Source organism: Pleurodeles waltl, chromosome 4_2, assembly GCF_031143425.1.
Source record: "Pleurodeles waltl isolate 20211129_DDA chromosome 4_2, aPleWal1.hap1.20221129, whole genome shotgun sequence".
NCBI classification, from domain to species: domain Eukaryota; kingdom Metazoa; phylum Chordata; class Amphibia; order Caudata; family Salamandridae; genus Pleurodeles; species Pleurodeles waltl.
In genome coordinates this window covers 362,451,135-362,472,122 of record NC_090443.1, presented here as the reverse complement: position 1 = coordinate 362,472,122, position 20,988 = coordinate 362,451,135, and the positions used below count along the sequence as shown (strand labels likewise).

At 44.5% G+C, this 20,988-nt stretch overlaps 1 protein-coding gene across 1 annotated transcript in view; it reads right to left on the bottom strand.

Moving 5' to 3' along the window:
* The window catches only part of LOC138293867 (guanylyl cyclase C-like), a 695,267-nt gene that overhangs the window by 584,524 nt on the left and 89,755 nt on the right, over positions 1-20,988 (bottom strand). Inside the window, exon 5 of the mRNA XM_069233168.1 lies at positions 5,809-5,930. Coding sequence (XP_069089269.1) covers positions 5,809-5,930 — 122 coding nt within the window. The remainder of the gene's footprint in view (positions 1-5,808; positions 5,931-20,988) is intronic.

The window sequence follows — 20,988 nt, the reverse complement described above, 5'->3', positions numbered from 1 at the left end:
AGGAGAAGCCGCACCTACCAGCAAGCAAGGGCTCCTCCAAACCAAAAGGGGACAGTGGCAAGACACCAGCAGCAACATCAAAGGTGGGGAAGGGACACAAGCCGAAGAGCAGGTTGGGACAGGGCACGGTGGCTCCGACTGAGGGACCAGAGTCACCCCTTCTGTCAACCACTACACCAACCTGTACAGTGGTGGACACCGCCACCTGCACCGCCACCTGCACCGCCACCAGCACCGCCACCTGCACAGCCACCTGCACGTCTGCTGCCTCAGCAACAATCCCCAGCATCATCCCCAGTGGGCAGCCGTCCAAGGCTGCAGGAGATGTCCTGCTGTGTCTCTCAACAGGTGCAGACACATGTACCACAGCCAGCACCTCCGCCACAGACACTGCCGCAAGCACCGCCACCAGCCCCGCGACGTGCTCAGACAGTGCCACCACAGCTGACATGGCAATCATCCCCAGTGGGCAGCCGTCCGAGGCTGCAGGAGACGTCCTGGACCCTGCCTAGCGTCCATGAGGCATGACTCTCAGCACTGTTTGCATCTGCAGGTGGCAGGCGAAGTCGCAGCAGGGTGGAGTGTGTCTCTGCCTCCAGATCATGCTACCTGTTCCCAGGCAATCTTGTGGCACACACACCCAGGTGAGGGAATGGGACTTGCCACACTGCATGTGAAGCACTCTGGGCACCAAGCCCCCTCCAGAACCAGTGGAGATTGACATCCACTACCTCAGTCTTTGGCAGGATGAAGCACTCTGGGCACCAAGCCCCCTCCAGAACCAGTGGAGATTGACATCCACTACCTCAGTCCTTGGCAGGATAAAGCACTCTGGGCACCAAGCCCCCTCCAGAACCAGTGGAGACTGTTATGCACTTGAGAGACTGTGGCTTTGCACTCCCCAGGTTAGAGCAGTGGGCAAACTACCAACTGGAAAGACTTGTGAGACTGTGGCTTTGCACTCCCCAGGATAGAGCAGTGGGCAAACCACCCACTGGAGAGACTTGTGAGACTGTGGCATTGCACTCCCCAGGATAGAGCAGTGGGAAAACCACCCACTGCAGTGACTTGTGAGGCTGTGGCTTTGCACTCCCCAGGATAGAGCAGTGGGCAAACCACCCACTGGAGAGACTTGTGAGACTGTGGCTTTGCACTCCCCAGGATAGAGCAGTGGGCAAACCACCCACTGGAGAGACTTGTGAGGCTGTGGCTTTGCACTCACCAGGATAGAGCAGTGGGTAAACCACCCACTGGAGAGACTTGTGAGACTGTGGCTTTGCACTCCCCAGGATACAGCAGTGGGCATGGAGCCTCCTCGTGGAGCATTGGCGTCATGCGTTCATCCGGCTGAAGTGCCCCCCTCCCCCTGAGGTGCCTGTTTCATTTCGATCTGATGCCCCTGCAATGTTCTTTCCTTTTCGAGTCAGGTATCTTGTGTGGTCTTTGCCCATGCTTTTTGGGACACTGATCCACGACGATGTTTGAGTAATATCCGGACTTGTGTAGTTGGTGTACATATTTGTATATACTGATTTTTGAACTTGCACTATCTGATTTTTATTGATTACAATTGTTACAATCATTTCCTTTTGTCCTTGCGTTCTTCCAGGGGGTGAGGGGTGTATATGCTATGTTGCTGCATGTATTTGTGTGTATGGTGTTGTGGGTGAGGGTGGGGGTATTGCCTGTTGCGTGTGTGTGTCACTCTCTTTTCTCTCCCACCGTCCCCTGTGTTGTAGGTGCAGTACTCACCGTGGTCTTCAACGGTGTCTTTCCTGCTCCTGATACAGAAGGAGGAAGACCAGCATGGGCAGGACATGTAGTTCGGGCTTCATGGCGTCCTGGTTCGTCGTTGGGTGTCGAGAGGTGAGTGGTTTCCCTTCTGTGTACTGTTTCCGCCGTGCTTTTGATAGTGTTGGTACCACCCCGGAAAAGGTGACGGATAGGCCTCTTGTAATAGTGTGGGCGGTACTTTGTCTTCCGCCTGTCTGTTGGCGGTTACCGCCACGGTGTTTGTTTTTACCGCCGTGGCGGTCGGAGTGTTAAAGTGCCTGTCTGTGTTGGCGGTTTCCGCCATGGTCGTGATTCCATTTTTTTTTTCCCGCCGGGCTGTTGCTGGTATTAGCGCTGCTTTAACACCGACCACCAGGGTTGTAATGAGGGCCTATGTCTTTCATGAAGATAACCCATTCCAAAAACATATTTGATTGTGGAAGCGCTTTATTAATGATATCCTCCTGATTTTGACAGGGACAAGGAAAGAAGCCCTGTCATTTGCTGAATGGCTAAATACCCTGAATCCCTACCTGAGATTTACCATAATTATAGGAGGCACAGAGCTAACCTATCTAGATGAAAAAATCTCCTTATATATGAGAAAAATGGCTTCTTGGCAACTGAAGTGTGTTTCAAACCTACAGATCGTAACAACCTCCTCCAGTTCTAGAGCTTTCATCCACGTTCTCTGAGAGAGAACCTACCAGAAGACCAACCACTTAATGAATTCAAAAGAGCCAGGAACATATGCGATATGATTGTTCATACACATCCCAGATCCAGGACACCAATGAACAAACAAACGACTCTGTGACACGTGCCACCATTGTCAGGGCATCACCCTTGTGGCAATTGCAGTGTATGTCAGTTTATGAAAAAAACTACTCAATTGGATCTAGGGTTACAAACCCCTTGGAAACTAAGAACACTTTCGAATTGCAACAGGAGGAATGTCATTTATATGATTAGATGCCCATGCCAGCTCAAGTACATTGGTATGGCAACAAGAAGAGTTGGAACGCGCATTTGTGAACACAGAAGTACTATCCATTGTAGACTTGATGGAACCAAACCCACAAACCATTATATCAGGAACAACCATTCCCCTGATGAGATGGAATGGTTTGTCATAGACAAACTGAACCAAACCAAGACTAACATGACTGAAAAACTCCTACGATATGAACAAAGATGGGTCTGGAAATTACGGACAGCCTCTACAGGACTTAATGATGAAATCCAATAGTCAGCGCTCTACGACTAAAGTGACCTGAATAGAGGACCATGCCTTGAGACTTTTTTTCTTCCGGACCCTGAGTCCGCTTTTCTTCCTAAACCTCGCGTTCCCCCTCTTATTTCATCACCGGGAACCCCCCTCCCCCCTCAAATGCCTGTTCCCAATTTCCCCCTCTTCCCTATTCACCTTCCTGCCACTCCTGCCTGGCCGTTTCCCCTTCTTCTTTCTCTTCATGTCATCTCTTTTTTCCCTCTTTTTTTATTCATTGGTTTTCTGTTTGTTTTTTCCCCCGTTTTTCTCTTCCCCTTCACCTCCCCCTCCTCCCTTTCACCCTTAATTAATCAACCCCTCCCTTCTGTCATCTCTGTCTCCCTTTATTTCTGGTGATCTCCCCGTTTTCTCTTTTCCCACTCCTTTCCCTTTGCTTTCTTTCCCTCCCTTTCCCTTTCTTTCCCTCCCCCTCCCACCCATGCCCCCAGCACTTCTACCCTTTTTACTGTAAATTCCCCCTCTTTCCCCCCTCCGCTGCCCCGACTCTCCATCTTCTTGTCTCAACTGAGTATGCTGCAGACCCATGGGATTACTTCTCCCATGGGTATTTTCCCTTACTCGCCTCTGCATCCCCGCGTGAGGCCACCGGGCTCATGGGACTACATTTCCCATGGGTCCAAGCTTGGTGGTGAGGTAACTTGAACGCGCGAGTCGCGCGGCTTGCAGGATGCACCCCTACGTCTGCCGACTACCGCAGATGGCTAGTTATATTTGGCACGTCCCTGTACCGGCCCTTTCGTGTAAGCAGCTGGGACGGGGACACATCTAAGTTGCATCACGGATTGCCACCTTTGGAGTACTAAATTCTTGGCATTTCCCTATGCCTTCTTTCACTGATTTTGACCTACACTGACAGTGACAACAATTAGATATCTTTAACATCTAGAATCTAGACAGGTTTCTGTGCCTCAATTACAGTACTGTTTTACTGCATATCTGTTCCACTGCTATGACACCAATTTTAGATTTCCTTTCTGATTCGGACCTTCATTCCCCCACAGAGTGTGACCACAAGAGGGATCCACCCCCCGCTCCCAGACCTGGGCTAATTGCCCTTCCATTATAGAGTAAGAGACTCAGCCCTATGTGTGTTCTTTAGGGCCCTGACATGAGCCGCGTACGGCATTACCTTTACAGCGGTAGTATCTGCATGGTTTTAATGGGTCACCTGCAGCATGGTCTTTTCACACTTTTGTGCAGTGAATTGCTGTGTTTATGCACACGCACCATGTGCATACCGTGTTCTTAATTTATTTCACTTTTTTCTTTCCGTTTAGGCCTTCCTTAACTGTATTTTCTTCCAGGTAGGCTCAGTGTGCATTTTAACTAATTTGCTCACTTTCTAGCTCAACCAGCTACCCCCGTTTTTAGGAGGGATCCTAGGCCCTGACGAATGCCTCAGACCAGTGGTTTTAATGAGTCACCTGCACCATGGTCTTTTCACACTTGTGTGCAGTGAATTGCTGTGTTTATGCACGCGCACCTCATGTGCATGTCGTGTTCTTAATTTATTTCACTTTTTTCTTTCCGTTTTAACTGTATTTTCTTCCAGGTAGGCTCAGTGTGCATTTTAACTAATTTGCTCACTTTCTAGCTTAACCAGCCACCCCCATTCTTAGGAGGGATCCTAGGCCCTGACGAATGCCCCAGACTAGTTTGGGTATATGAGAGGGCAGAAACATGTTGGCTATATAGACTTAGACGACACCTTGAACCAATATATTCAGGAGTGTCCCAATAGTTTTTAATCTTACCAACAAACACCGTCATTAAAGGAATAGGATACACCGGTGATTTGTTAGGTAATTTTAGCTTTATTTTTTTCTCACTCAACTAGATCCCCGCTCTATCCAGAAAGATTAAATTTCAGCACTCCCTCAGAGTTCTTTTAACAACGAGGTTGAGTCCACCCAGGAGGTATCATCTTACTTGGGTGGGGATAGGTGGTCAAATGATGAAGCATGACACCATAATGTGTGTGAGACTACCTATTCCGCAAGGAGAATACCCCATCCTCTATTGAGCACACGCCCACGACTACTATACCCCATGCTGATAATGAGATCACCATGTTTGTGATCTGATGACCAGCTGAACGGGCCAGATTAGCCTGTTCACAGTATTCCCCATTCGCGTTGTGTTGTTGATTTTTGGGTTAGGGAGACTGTACGGGGATGATACACTCCCACTTCTCTCTCTCTGTTTAATACATGTTATTTTAAGTCACTGCGTTTATTATTTCATATGGGAGTGTATTGCAGGAACTATGAGTGGACATGTGTGGTGCTAGACTTACGCCCAGGCTTGGCTGGAGTACATTTACTACGGTTTTGTGACCCTTGGGGCTGCAGTAACTCTCTGTGTGTTTCCCTCCTCATTTGTTGTACAGTTATTTCTACTGCGTGACAGTGCCTGAACTGTTATTTGTTCTATGTAAACCAAAAAACAAAACAAAAAATGTAAACAAATATTTGCTGCTGCAGAGGAACCATTCTCCTAAGTAACTGAGTATTAGAATATATGTACAGTTCCACATCTGAACTGTTTTCAGAATCTGCAACTTTTTAATACTGTGCCAGGGTAAAATGATTTATAAGACACAACTTGGCAATACTTAAAAAAAACTCCTTGGGATAAAAGTCTTACAACAAGCTTTGAAAAGGGATGTCTGTGTATGAGCATGACTTCATCGTAAAATTTGGTGAAATATTACCAGTGATGGGATCCATTAAGACGTGCCTCACCATTGCTTTTACGCTTTGGGTCTGTCAGTATTCTTTGGAAATCGTTCTCTGTTCGCAGTATCCCCTTGAATGTCAACATCTGGCTAAAGTAGGCAATACCGGCCTCCAGAGAATTAATGTACCTGGAAAAGCAAATGCTTTGGTCAGGGAGCAGCAAGGCTGTGAAATGGGATGTAGAAGAACGCAGCAGGGATAATATATGGGCAACAGCAGGAATGAATAACAGAACTTGCAGGATGAATTATATGAAACAGAAGAGCTAGAAGTAAGGAACCACGAGGCTGCAATATAGGAAACAGCAGGGTAGTAATATAAGAAACATAAGAGCTGGAATTTTACAAACAGAAGACAGATTTATAGGAAATAGCAGGACTGAATATAAGAAAAAAGGGCTCCATATAAGAATTGTTAGGAACACAGTCTTGGAAATTGCCGGATCACAATACAAGAAGCAGCAGGTTCACAGTGCATAGGGTTGCAATGTTGGCAATGGAAGGACTGGAATAAAGGAAACAGAAGAAATGCAATATAAGAAACAAGACTCTATACATAATACAGGTGAACCACAATGCATGAAACAGCAGGGTCACAAAGTAGGAAACAGAATAGCTGCAATATAGGAAAAGGTAAGTGACTTGTTTTTCTGACAGAGACTTCTAACCTCAGATTCATCATTTTTTTAATATATACCAAAGCAATACCTATTTAGAGTTCAGTCTATGAATTGGTTCAAACTAAAAGGTCCTGAAGATCTAAGTCAGCAAAATGCCCCTCTCTGCAAACCTGGCTGTCTGAGCAGTAGTGCTTCATGAACGTGTGAAGGAAACCCTGTGTAGCTGACTGTCACATGTCCAGGACAGGAACTCTGCATGCCAATGCAGTGGTAGCAGCTGTGGCATTGGTAGAATAAGCCCTTAACAATTCCAGGGGCTGCTTCTTGGCCAATGCGTAGCAGATCTTGATACAGAGCATGATCCAGCAAGGGATGGTTTTTTTTCTGCAAGGGTTTGCCCTTTTTTGCTCCCATGAACCCCAAAGAACTGATCCTCACTTGGTATTTTCTCTGATAAGATTGATGCAAAAGCTCACCACTCTCTTTGGGTCTAGGCAATAGAGTCCCTCTTCCTCCTTAGAAGCAATTTGATGGTATAACCGACATAGAAGGATGTCACTACTAGTGTTGGAAGAAAGAAAGCCTGATTTCGCTGAACTAGTTTGCCTGGGAAGAAGGTGGAATATAGAAGGTTGACACAAAAATCTTGGAGCGCATTCACACATTGTGCAACTGTTAGGGCAATGAAAAACAATGTCTTGAGGGTGAGAATCCACAAATGACAGGTGTACCTCGGATCAAAGGAAAAACACAATAAGTAAGTGAGCATCAGGTTAAGATCCCACTGTGGCATAACAAAGGTAGAAGGAAAAAACACATGATGGTCCTTTAAAAAACACATTGCTGTAGGTTATTTGAATAGTAATGGCTCGTTTGGCAACCTTAAGAAGGCAAAAAGGTACCCTGTAACAGTGCCCAAAGCAAAGCCTTGATGGGCAAAGAACAGAACAAACATGAAAACATCAGATAATCTGGCCCGGAGGGGGTCTATGTGTCAAGTACCGGACCAAACCACATGTTTATCCCAACAACAGGCATATACAATTTTTGTCAAGGGATGTTTGGCTGCTAAGATTACATTAATCACCTCCAGAGGAAGGTCAAAAGTGTTCAGCTGTCACTGCTCAATCTCTAAGCATGCAGGTGGAGCCTGTGGAGGGCCAGGTGCAGGACACTGCCCCCTTGCTGCAACAGCAGATCCTCTCAGAGAAGTAGCCAGATTGAAGGACAGATGCTAATGCCCAGGAGCCCTGGATACCAAAGTCTCTGTGCCCCATGCAGTGCTGCAAGGATGACGTAGACCTGGTTTATCCTGATCTTCTTTAGATCTTGGGGCAGAAGGCATACATGAGCCATAAGTCCCACTGTATACAAAATACCTCTCCAAGAGATAGACACTTTGGGAACTTAAACAAGCAGAACTTTTGACATTAGGCATTCTTGGCAGTGGTGAAGAGATCAAGCCAAGGTACTCCCTGTGTGCAGAAAAGACCTGGCACCACCTATGGGTGTAACTGCCACTTGTGATCTGTTAGGCATTGACGGCTGAAATCATCCACCCTGATGTTCAAAGGTCCCACCAGGTGGTTTAGTAAAATTCCTTGATAATCCAGCTATTTCCTGGACCTTAATCCCTCCTGACACAGGGTCCATGACCCCATGCCGTCCTGTTTGTTGCAATTCCAACAGCAGGCATGAGCACCTGAACCAGCCTTCCCTTAGTGGAGGGCAGGAAGACTTACAATTTTAAGCAGATGACTTACAGCTCCAGCAGTTTGATGTGGATCCGGGCCTCCTGACGGAGACCAGAGGCCTCCGATTTCCACTTCAGGGGTCAGGTGTGACTTTGGCATATTGATAATAAACCCCAAGGATATCAGGAGGTTCACCGTAGTCTGAAAGTGGGTAACAGCTGCCTGGGGCGAGCACAGCTTCAGCAGCCAGTCGTTCAGGTAGAGAAAGACCTGAACTCTGACCTCAGAAGATGTACTGTTGCCGCTGCCATCACTTTCGTGAGCACCCAAGGGGCACAAGTGAGACCAAAGGGGAGCACAACAAATTGGAAATGCTCCTGTCCAACTATGAAAAGCAGATCACTCCTGTGAGCTTGCAGGACATGGATGTGAGAATAAGCATCCTGATGCTCCAAAGCTACCATGCAGTCTCCAGGGCCGTGGGAATAGAAGGCCTAGGCCAGAGTGATTATCTTGAACTTGTCTTTCCAAAGGTAGCATTTGGAAAGCAAAGGTATGAAATAAGATAATGGCCTCCATCCTTCTTTGGCAACATGAAGTAGGGGAGTAACAGCCACGACCCACTTCTGATGTAGGCACCCTCTTGATAGCCCCTTTGACCAAAAGGGATTGCACTTTCTGCCGTAAGGCAGACTGATGGCCCTCCAGCAGCTGTTCGAGGGATAGTTGAAGGTGCAGTGGAGTGGGGCAGGAAGGGCAGAGCGTACCACTTCATGACAATTTGCTGGATCCACTTTCCTGATGTTATGACCTGACAGTACAACATTGTTGGATCATGCCTCCATCTGGGTCACTCTGCTCCACCAAGGGCACACTAAATGGGTTTGGCAGGTGGGACCAAAGGTGGATAAGAGGGCTTTTGGGTAGGCGGTGGTCTGATTCACGTAATGTCCCTGACCGTGGGGTCGGTGGGTGCCACAGCCTTATCCACAAAATGGTTGGGAACCTTCCTAAGGCTAAGGCTGTCTACATTGGATGCCCATGCTAGAGATGAGTAAAGATTGAAAAGGGTGAAGTGGTTGGCATGGTGAAGTAAACAAGCTCAAGAAACATGCTGTGGTCCTGCTCTCTTTGAAACAGTCCAGCGCGGAATCTGCTGTGTCCCCAAAAAGGTGAGCCCCATCAAAGGGAATGTCCATAAAGGATGACTGACCATTGTCAGAGAAACCTGTTGATCACAACCAGGCATGGCAACAGATAGCAATGTTAATGCCACTGGCTCACCCAATGCAATCTGTGGTATCCAGGCCACAATGGATGGTAGTAAATTTAGCAGTGTTGCAGTCATCCTGTATGGTCTGGGTCAGTACATGGTGAAGGTCTTCCAGAACACCTAGGAGAACCTGAGCTTTAGACTCTCAGAGAGCATGTGAATAGTGGCCCAAAAGACACCTCATTTCACATTGTCAAACTTGTAGAAGAGAATACCTTATTCCCAAAGGTCTCAACTCTCTTAGATTCTCTCTTCAGAGGAGTAGTTGAGAATGTGTTCAAGTTTGTCCAACTGGTGGAAGCTTGCACCAGACTCTTAGAGAAAGGGTGCTAAGTCAAAAAAGTGGGGTCATCAGGGGCAGGATGACGGTATTGTGCAATCTGGTGATTCACTGTGGAACCAGACTAGGATTTGGCCGAGCCCCCTACAAGGGTATCAGTGAGTGCCTGACTAAAGGACAACAGGGGCTCAGTATTGGTTTGCCCAGGCTGGAGGACTTCAGTCAGAACATTAATTTTGACCACCAAGGTGGGGAGCTGGAGTTTGAGAACTTTAGCCACCCTTGGCATCACCATTGTGAAAGAGGCTGTTGGAAATGGCCCTCTCTACAGGGTCACCCCAAACTTTTTGCCTTCCTCCTCCTACTTTTTGCTGGATTTCTGCTGGTTGGCCTTAGGACTCGCTGCACTTTACCACTGCTAACCACTGCTAACCAGTGCAAACGTGCTCTCGTCCTAAAACATGATTTTATTGGCATATACCTGTTTGACATCTTTAATTTACATGTGAGTCCCTTGCAGAGTGGTATACCATATAACCAGCGCCAGGAAATTAAATGCTACCAGTAGGCCTGTAGCACCCATTGTGCCACCCACTTAAGTAGCACTTTAAACCATGTCCCAGGCCTGCCATTGCAGCCTGAAGACAGTGTCCCACTGCCATATCTACTTGGCAATTAAAATCCCTTACCAAACCTTAAACTCCCCTTTTATTACATATAAGTTACCCCTAAGGTAGGCCCATTGTAGCCCATAAGGCGGGGGTTATGTAATTAAAAGGTATGACATGCACTTTTTAGTTTTACATGTCCTAGTAGTGAAAAACTCCCAAATTATTTTTTTCACTACTCTGAGGCCTACCCATCCCATAGAATAACATTGGGGATTCCTTATTATATTTAATTAGCTGTGATTTCACTACCAGAGGTGGTAGATAGTTCATGTTTGGTATCTATGAACTTGTAATGATAAATTCTCTTTAATGGTAAAGTTGGATTTATCATTACAAGTTTGAAAATGCCACTTTTAGAAAGTTGGCATTTTCCTGCCCTTTGCACCCTGTGCCTGTAGCCTGCCTTAGATCACATGACTGGGTGTAACTGAAAGATGAAACTTTGTGAATTCATCCCAGACAGTCACACAATAGTGGGATTGGCAGAGCCTGAATGGGCCATTAACTGACCAGATTGGGGGTAGGGAGTGGCGGAGCTAAGAACAGTCCCACCTATAGCTGAATAGGCTGAACTCTCCTGCCAAACAATAGGCTTAATGACCCTGTATTGTCAGTGCAGACAGCTAGGAGCCTGGGCAGGGGAGGCAGGAAACTCCTGAAACTTCACAGAACCCTTTTGGAAACTTCTCCCAACTTATAGGAGAAGGACACCAGGATATAAAAATAGGGCTATCATACCACTCTTCAGTTCACTACTGGATCTGTGGAAGGACTCTCGGAGGACTGCCTGCTGCTGTGACCCGCTGTGCATTCTACCAGACTGCTGCTATACCTGGAAGAACTGCTTTGCTCCCTGGAGCTTGCCTTGAACCTCCAGAAGCCATCCCTGCTGTGGAGCCCTGCTTCTTCACCTGCACCCAGGACTTCAGAAGTGACTCCAATGGCTAGTTTAGCTGGCCTCCTGTTAAGAACCACAGGGTCATAACAGGCTCCCACCATCTTGAACCCACACCTGGACCCAGCTGAGTGAGTCTTGAACCCCCAAGAGGTCCCTATCCACTCCTGGGCCCTTGGTTGTGGTGTTAAACGTGTCCAGGTGACCATTTTCAAAAACTGAGGACTTGCTATTTTGAACATTAAACTTTAAATATTTATAACTCTGCTTCTACTAATTGTATTTTGATGGTTTGGGTTTCAAATAATTTAATAAAATTTTCTTTATTTACTAAATTGGTTTGAGAGTTTTATTCTGTTGTGTTTTCACTGTATTGCTGTTTGTGTACTGCATAAATACTTAACACATTGCCTCTAAGTTTAGCCTGACTGTTTTTTGTGCCAAGCAACCCAGGGTTAAGCATAAGTTAAATTGGTGACTTTTTGTGTTTCACCCTGCAAGGGATTGTGGCTGTTGCTTAACCAGGGCTCGCACTGCAGGCAACCAACAACCCAGTTTCTCACAGGCACTTACTTCAGCTGCAGGGGCTGGGGTAGAGACCAAGACAATGTCAGGAGAAGTGTCAAGCCCACTGGCATCCTGGAGGTCTTCATGTCAGTTGTCTTTGTGGCAAGGTTTCACCAATGCATCTCATGCATCATGCTCGTTGTCAGAGTCCATTCCAAGCAAGAAATGTAGCATGCAACCTGCCCTGGGGGATGAGGATGCTAGATGGCTCAGCTACAGCGGGCAAAGCTTGTCTTTCGATAGACACTGAGCACAGCCTAAATTTATTTCATAGTGGTGCCCACTGGAAGTCAGACAGCACAATGAATTGTGCCTCATCCTCCAGTGTCGATGGAGGCAGCATCACAGCCGATGTTCCGGAGACCTACGTGGAGTATGGGGCCAGAGGTGTAGTTGGAAAAGCTGCCGGTAGAGGTCCATACACGGTGTCAGAGGGTCCAAACTGCGTTGAGAGTGAATTCTAGAAGGAGGACCTCTCAACTCCGTGGGGCCCACAGGCACTCCAGAGGAAGCCGGAAGGGATCCAAAGAGATGCACCGTGGCTTTGTGGAATTCCTGGATCTGCCTCAGGATGCAGATGCCACCAGAAACTTGGGTTGTTCCAGGACATGTTGAGGATTGACGCCAATGTCGACTGACTTCAGGAGTGAGATAGAGAGGCATAGTAATGCCCTCATGCCTTCACAGGTGTACAAGAGTGACGTGAAGTTGCCGAGTCCTTCTTGGATTTTTTATATTTTTTCTTTGACTTGCCCAAAGAATTAGAAAGATGATCAATCAAGGATCAACTTCTGGGAAAGGAACAGTGAACGACCTTTGGATCTGGACCAGTCTCTACAAGCATTCTTCTAATGCTTGGTTAGATATAGCTTCGTCTTGTGGTCCTAAATGGCCTTCAGATTCAAACCCCGGGTCCAGGTCGAGGGAAATGCCAGCCATGGAGGCCAAAACTGTGAATACTTCCACCCTGTACTTTAGGCCAGGAGCCAACTACATCCCTGTATATTAATCATATTGGATAAGCCTTTTTGCATAATGCATTGATTCCTGCAGGGTATGAGGGGATACTGGTTTACATACACTATTCTGCTTTTCTACATGATAATACTGATTCATGGTATCAAAATGTTTATAAATGCACAAGTAACATTCTAGTAAGCCTATTGAGAACATTAGGTTATGCGAAAAAGCATGGTTTATGGTGTGTAGACACATCATACTGGTTTATGTTCCCAGTATGGCAGTTTTTATCAACAGCACACTACTATGTCAGTTTAGTGCACTGGTGAATATAAAGTAAATAATAATGTGCATAACAAACAATGGTGTGTGCACAATGTTTTGTTTGTAAGTGTACTCAACTGGCTTCCTTCATAATGTACTGGTTTATATGCATCACATTATGCTTTGCACGCATACCCTACTCTTTTGCATTGACACATGTAACACAATTGTATAACTGTACAATACTGTGGAAGCTGAGAAGGCATTTGACGAAGCGGACTGGTGATCAGACAAAAAGTATACAACAATGTTGTTCACGCCTCCAGTAGGGCACAAGGCATGGCTTTCTCTGCTCACCCCCAACTAACCCCCCCCTTTTATTTGCTTTCAGAATATAACCCCTGGCCTGTCATGTGAGATAAAACACGAATAGCAGGGCACACACTTGAGAAGAAGAACACAAGATCACTTTGTTTGCAGATGATGTCCTACTTGTGCTAAGTTCCTCAACAATGTCACAATCAACACTAATTTGTTAATTTGCATTGCTTGAGAATGTACCAGTCTATGAGACAAAACCCGAGCAAACAAAATGCATTGAAAAGCTTCCCCGCAGTCCTGTTGGTCCACAAACCAGGTTAAATATCTAGGAATCAAATTGATCCAGAGAGAAGCTAAGTTCCAGCCCATTTAAAACTTCTAAATAATCTGCGATGTTGGTCTCCAATTTTATTTACCTGGTTTGGGAGAAGGGACACCATAAACATGAACATGAGTGTTGTTCTTTTCTCCGTGCTCTTACAACTGCAGCTGACAAGTTTCTAGAGGCCCTGTAGCAATCCACCAAAAAATAATTTGGAAATTAGGTTGCCTTAGAGCAACCCTTTGAACAACTGTTAAGATCTAAATCAGATGGTGGGAAAGGACAACTGAACTTTAAATAATAGTACTTGAAATTCCAATTCCATGTATTGCTTGAGTGCCTTTTGCTGGACACACATTCAACAAGCGTTCATAGGTAGATCATTTGGGGACATACTAGTTTCCGAAACACAGACAACTCATGAACTCTTATCTTAGCAGACCAGTACGTACGATTTTAATAACATGGGAGTCTATTGCCACCCACATGGGACCTTTCCATCCCAGCATACACCCATTCAGTTGAATTCAGATAATGTAGAAATGATAGCCGGTTTCATAGGGAGGACAAACAATCTTTGCAAACATGTTTCATGAGACAATTGAATCCTTCGAGACCTGCCAGAGAGATATTAACATAGCAGAAGAGGAAAGGGTACACTACTGACAAATAAGACATTGAGTAAAGAATCCGAAAACTAAACTAGCAGCCAAAAGATATAACATGACCTGGGAAAAACGATTCTCTTCATACTCTGGTCCTAAGGATTCAAGTTCTAAATATTATTGAGTGATATTTTAATCACATACATCACATTTCTGCTCTTAAAAGTGAAGTGTGAGCTTCACCTGAGCAGAGAAATTACTAACTAAAACTAGAAAAGGTTACCTGACTCAAAGTATGATCAGTATACACAATAAAAAAGTTCACCACAATTTACTTTATGACTGATACTGTATCTCAACTAACTCACTCTGTATTATCCCACAGTCAGCCTTATAACCTGGAGTTGATGCGGCCAAAGGGATGATTTACTAAACATCTGGTGGTCATGCTCTGGCTGGCTGGGTTTTGCAAAGATGTACTGGCAGCAAACAGTATACTATTTTCTAAGTATCATAAACGTCTGTAGTTTGTAAAACGTGCATATTTTTGTTTTGCAATCACATTGGTTGTTGAGCAGAACACACCTTTGTTTGAATGGACTTTACAATCAAACCTGGACATGATGTTTTAGTTTGCTTGCACTACGCTATAGTTTGCTTCTAGACATTTGGGGCCAGATTTAAGGAAAAGTGGCGCAGCGCTGTGCTGTGCCAAAATTGCCAGCGCTGCATCAGTTTAGAAGTGTTTAAGTGAACATGGCGCACCCCTGCAATTCCCCCTGCGTTGGCGCTAAATTTAGCTGCCAGCGCCAATGCAGGCATCCTTGCACCATCGTGCAAGGATGTCTGCATTGAGGGGTGTGATTGTTTATGTGTGGAATGGTGTCCCTCCCTGCACATAAACAATCACTAATGGCGCTTTGGCACTTCTGCGTGTGCTGCAAAATGCAGCACACACATAAGTGCCAAAGCGTCATTTTCAAATGATTGTTTATGTGTAGAAAGGGACACCTTCCCGCACATAAAAAATAATTTCTGCAATTTTGCTCTTTCTATGCATGCTGCAGAATGCAGCACACATAGAAAAAGCAAAAAACGAGGAGGAATAAAAGTATTTGTTGTAGTTGTGCCCTGTTAACGCCACCCCTGGGGGTGGTGTTTGATTTTGGCGCTGCCTCAGGTTTACGATATTTCATAAATCTGAGGCAGGGTCAAAATGCAATGGGTGTTGCTGTGGCACGCCCACAGCTACACCCATTGCACGCCCCTTCCACGCACAGTGCTGCATGGGAAGGTGCCTTATTTCCAAGGTGGCGTTAAGCCATAAAAAGTGGCTTAACGCCACCTTGTATATACAGCGCAGTGCTCCACAGGCGCATTACAAAAAGAAACTCTCCTGTGGTGCTAGGGGCCTATAAATACACCCCTTGGATAGGCAGAAACAATGACGGGTCGCAGGAAGCTGAAAGTGTCAGACATTGGAAGTGTGTGTTAGCAGACTGCACAATAATCAGTTTCACTTTATTTTAAAAACAGCACGTTATGTTTCCACTCTGTTAATCTATACTGAATCCAGGAGAAGGAAACTGTTTAAAAAGCAGCATCAGGTAGATCACAAGCTTAAATTATTTATATTTAGCAAATTACTTATTATTACAGAGGATGTAATGATACCTTCGAGGTCATTATCAGGGTGTTCTTAATAGAATACGTTTTTTATTTTAAGGGGACATTGGGCCTCATATCTTTTGTTGAATAAGGGGTACTTCATTTTGTAAAGCCAGTGAACTCTCTAGAAAGCGCCATTGCAACACACATCGTTTTAAACATTTTTCTTTTGAAAGCACATCAACGTGTGTCGTAGTAATATTACTTTGTTGGGACAGTAAACATTTGAAAACCTTAAAACAATGTGTGAATAAGTCCGCCTTTTTGCCCCACCTAGACAGTTTTTCTGAACATGTTTGAATTAACCCACATATTCCCTGCTGAACCTAAGGGTCCCTTAATTCAACATTTTATTGTTGTGATGTTGGCATTCCAAAAATGAATACCACCTTTAGCTGTATTCTGACAGTATCAGTCACTTAAAAATCAGCCTTTTCTTACTTCTCTGCTTTCAAAGTTTGCTTTTCTGTCCTGCTCATAGTTTGATGCAAAGTTGAACTTTCATAATGAACAGTGATTAAACAAGGTATAGGACATATGATGCCAAATCATGTTTCTGCTTTAAGGGCCTGAATTACAGTGTATAGTAATTATAAATCTCCAATATGTGAAAGAAATGATAAGTCCTCCACTGCAGTAGCCTAACCTAGTGGAAAATACATTAGGAAAATTAAGTGTGTCATACTAATCTTGGAGCAGCAGAAAGTCTGATTGCAGAGTCTACACCTGCCTAAAAACATCCAATGCAAGCCATACCATTTCTATGATAACTATACTAATTTAGGGGGATATTTATAGTCCCCTAGCGCCACCTTGTGCCACATTAGGGTCATTATTTTTTATGTTAATGTGGCGCCGTATTTACAGGGCGGTGCACTGCATGCATTGCGCCACCTTGTAACCCTTTGCGCTGCATTATGCCTGCGCCAGGTATAATGTATGGAAAGGGGGCATTCACCCGTTAGTGGAGCAAGAAAAATGACGTAAGGAAATCTATCAGATTTCCTTGCGCCATTTTTTATAGCACTTTTGACAGGGGGCTTCCATTCTTTATAATGGAGCCTAATGTACTCTGCAGGATTAGCGCCAATATTTTGGCCCTACTCCTGTAGAGTACATTAATAGCGTCATGTGAAATGCGCTATTGCCCCCTTCCCTGCGTATTTTAAATACGTTACACATATGGTGGCGGTAGAGAGGTTCTACGGAGCGCAGGGAAAGTAGCGCTGCACTCGGTGCAGCGCCACTTTACATAAATCTGCCCCTTAGTATTAACAGTCATCACTGAGGACCTCACTAAAGATGAAGCGAATGGTCCAGAACCAATCAGGAACAAGCGTTTGCAATGCAATAGGCCTCGCATTTGCTTGAGCTATAGCTATAGTGTTGTAAATTGATAACTTGACCTTTCTTGCCACAAAAATTGGTCAACCCTGCTTCATAATTTGGTATTTTCCTGCCACACAATTCCAGTGGTCCTGCATATAACTAAAGCACTTCCATTTACCTTCTTCCTCTATCTGCATCAAAAAATGAAAATGTTGCCATTTAGCATCCTAATTTAAATCTGTCATGCTAATTCCAATAAAATACCACTTTCACCACTCCACTATCTGAGTTGCTGACTGGCTAACACAATTCCCCCAAAAAAGACACAAGACAGCCATGGAGGAGTGACAAAAGAAATAAACTAGAAGGGTCACCCAAACATCTCAAGAGTGTTCAAACAGTCATAGTGTAATAAGGATGTTAAGTTGGCCTGAATCATGGTCACAATTGCAATGAGAGCTTCATAAAACATATACAATTATCATGCAAACCCAATAAAAACATTTATCATAAATAGGGGGAGAGCCAAAGACAAAATTGAAAATACTCTGATTACATAACAGTGTGAACAATATGACAAGAGCTCCAATACCACAAATTGAGTTAGCACTGTTGATGCTGTTACGTAACAGTGTGAACAATGTGACAAGCGCTCCAGTACCACCAATCGAGTTTGCACTGTTCGCGCTTTATGAAGGTTCAAAGCTCTATGGCCGGCATGGAGTGCGAAGGGGAGAGACAAAAAAAAAGTAGTTTGCCCTCACTAAACTACATCGGCAATCATGCAATAATCCATGTAACAGGGTCAGTCTGCAAGGCGTAACAAAACAACCTCAAGGCTGGACAAATGTAAAGCATTTACCAATGGCATCAAGGGATTTTTGCAAGGTAAACCCAGGAACGAATGAAAGTGATGGGCGTGAGATGAGCGTTGTTAAACCCCACAATTACATTACATCAGCTCGTAAAAGCAGCACTTGCACGCTGCTATGCTCAACCTAAAAATATGCAATGATGCCCTGCCTTAACTAAGAGCAGGACATAATTACACTATGACTTGCCAACAAAATGATAAACAGGCCATCTAGTCAAGGGTTTCCAATATATCTTGTGCTAACATTTTGCACGTACACACTTCTGATAAAAACAATATCTCACATAAGTGGATAGCCTTACCTAATGGAAAGGGGAAAGGACAGAAGCTCAGGTGTTAGCAGTCCATGTGGGATTTCACATGGTGATTGCTCCTGTATTCAGTTGCAGGATTGGCTGGCAACCAGGAACCTCTACATTTTCCCTGACATTTCTATAAACTAGTACATCTATAACTTATGTGGACACTGCCCCCTTTTCTTACCCATAATGCCCTGCAAACTTCAAGCTATAGCTAAATAAAGGCAATTGATTTGCATTTAGGTCCTGGAAAGCATGAGCATCTGTGCATAACAGCAACATCGTTACCATCAGATATTCCCACACTTCTTCTGATTCAAAAAGTAGCCAAAAAGGTGGGTCGGCCTACAGACACAAAATGAAAAGCCCAGAGCTATGATCATATGAAGTCAATGAAAATCTTTACATAGGAGTAAGCTGAAGTATTTGGGAACTCTACAGGCCTCTCGAAATTTAGAGATCCTGCAGATGTGTGGCTTGTGTAGACCTCCCCATATTTTAATACCTAGGGTGCTCTGCAAATGCCAATGGTAAACACACTTTCTTCACAATTCCCACGGGAAGTATGGTTACAAAATAAACTTTTTGTAACATTTTGGTGTCATAAAACATTGAAATATGCAGCCAACCACAAATATACTATGATCCTGCATTCTTAAATTTAAAAAAACATTTATCTACACTCGAGCCACAGTTATGTTTTTAGCCCTTTTCTGTCCCTTATGATGAGCCCACCAAAACATGTGAGAGACTGTTTTTATCAGCAGGAATATGTAAATGTCTGTTCTTGGCACACTTGTGACTGCCAAGAAAGAAGGTTGTTGTGTGGAGGAGTACTTTAGTTGGAGCGGCACTCATAAGAGTCTTCAAGGGACCAGTAGTGACTGTGGCATAAAAGGTGGAGAGAGTCAGTGCCACAAGGGAGGTTCAGGAAAGCATGCGGTGTGGGTCCTTGTCTTTTGTCCACCATAATGTGATGACTAGACACCATAGGACCCAATGAGAAAAGTCTGGGGTTGTACTGTACAGAGAAAATATGCAGCCAAAGGACCAGAGATTGAAGTAGGGGAAGAATCAAAGGAACCTTCTCTCACAGAAAGCGCCCCATCCAGGAACTTCTTAAATGAAAGATGGAGATCCGCCGGGAGAGAGAGAAGTATCTATGACGTAAGGTGAAGCGCTGATAAAGAGGGCTTTGTAAGAAATGCAAGTTGTTACACAGCACATGGAAGTTAGATTGTCAACCAAAGGGGGGACGTTGGGTTCTATCATAAGCTGCATCCCCAGGATCGATAGCGAGGCTGAAGGCTTGGACCTGGGGGTGATGCAGATCAAGCTGCAGGAAGATGAGACACATTCCCAGCACAGTCAACAGCATGAAAACAACACAATGACTACCATCTTCTAATTTTAAATTAAAGTTGTACAACTCGAGAATTATTCGTGAGGGACAAAGATCAGGGTTCTGGAATTCTCAGCAGTAGCTAGACACCTGAGAAAGAGAACTTTAAACAAAAAAATAAGCATTGGTCCTGTGAGACACAAAGATGGGATCTCTGTAACTGATGAAAGAATCTAATTTTTCTACCAAAAATACTTCCGTGGTGAGAGCTGCTAATATTTCTATGCTAGTAGAGTTGGGAATCATGCATCAGAGATAAACTCTGATCTAATTGGCAGCTACGAAAGGGGGACATGATGTTTAAGGGGTCAAAAAATCATTATCTTTAAGGATTTGATCCGTTCAGCCATACTGAGGAGGCTAGACCTTCAGATTTTCAAGAGGGACTGAGACTGTGGGAAAAGAAATGACTCTGTTAATCGGCACACTTGCGTTTAGTAGATTGTGAGACAACATGTTATCTAGCACCAATGCAGCCAGGAACTACTTAAACTATTGTCTGTAGGGAAGGCACGGGGAGGTGCTCCTCGAGGAGATCTGACTTTGTGTGAACTGGTCCGCTGCTTGCAGTGTGGACGTAGTGACACATGGAAGTTCCAAACATTTGTGGCCTCTTTTTCTTCGTGTAATACATGTTTCAGTTAACTGGCATTTACCAACACTGAAACATGCACCATGAAGGGCAGGAAGCAAGTCCAAATGTCAATATTGACTCATGCCCAAGCAAAAAGGTTAAGTGCTGAAAACTCTTATACTTCCATCTCAACATACCTATTAGTGAATCATGACAACACTCTCAGCGCATTATTTATGCACTGGGAGAGGAAGGTGTGAATGCTCCCTATTGTTTCGCTTCCTGGCAGGCTTTCAGTACAATTTTGAATCACTCGTATGCTCATGTAACAATATTTTTATACAATCAGTGCTGAATTTTAGTTTTTTTCTGTGGTTTTTATAAAAACATATTTTAATATGTTTTAATGCCTCTTATTAGGTCTAAGAAATTGACACATTGCAACCAGTCATTGGTATTTTTTAACAAACTTCACAATGATGGAACATGTTTTTCTGTAAGTTTGTTCCTACGGGCTACTGTACAATCAAGACATGCGATGCTCCAAGATTAAACGTACTGTGGCCCAT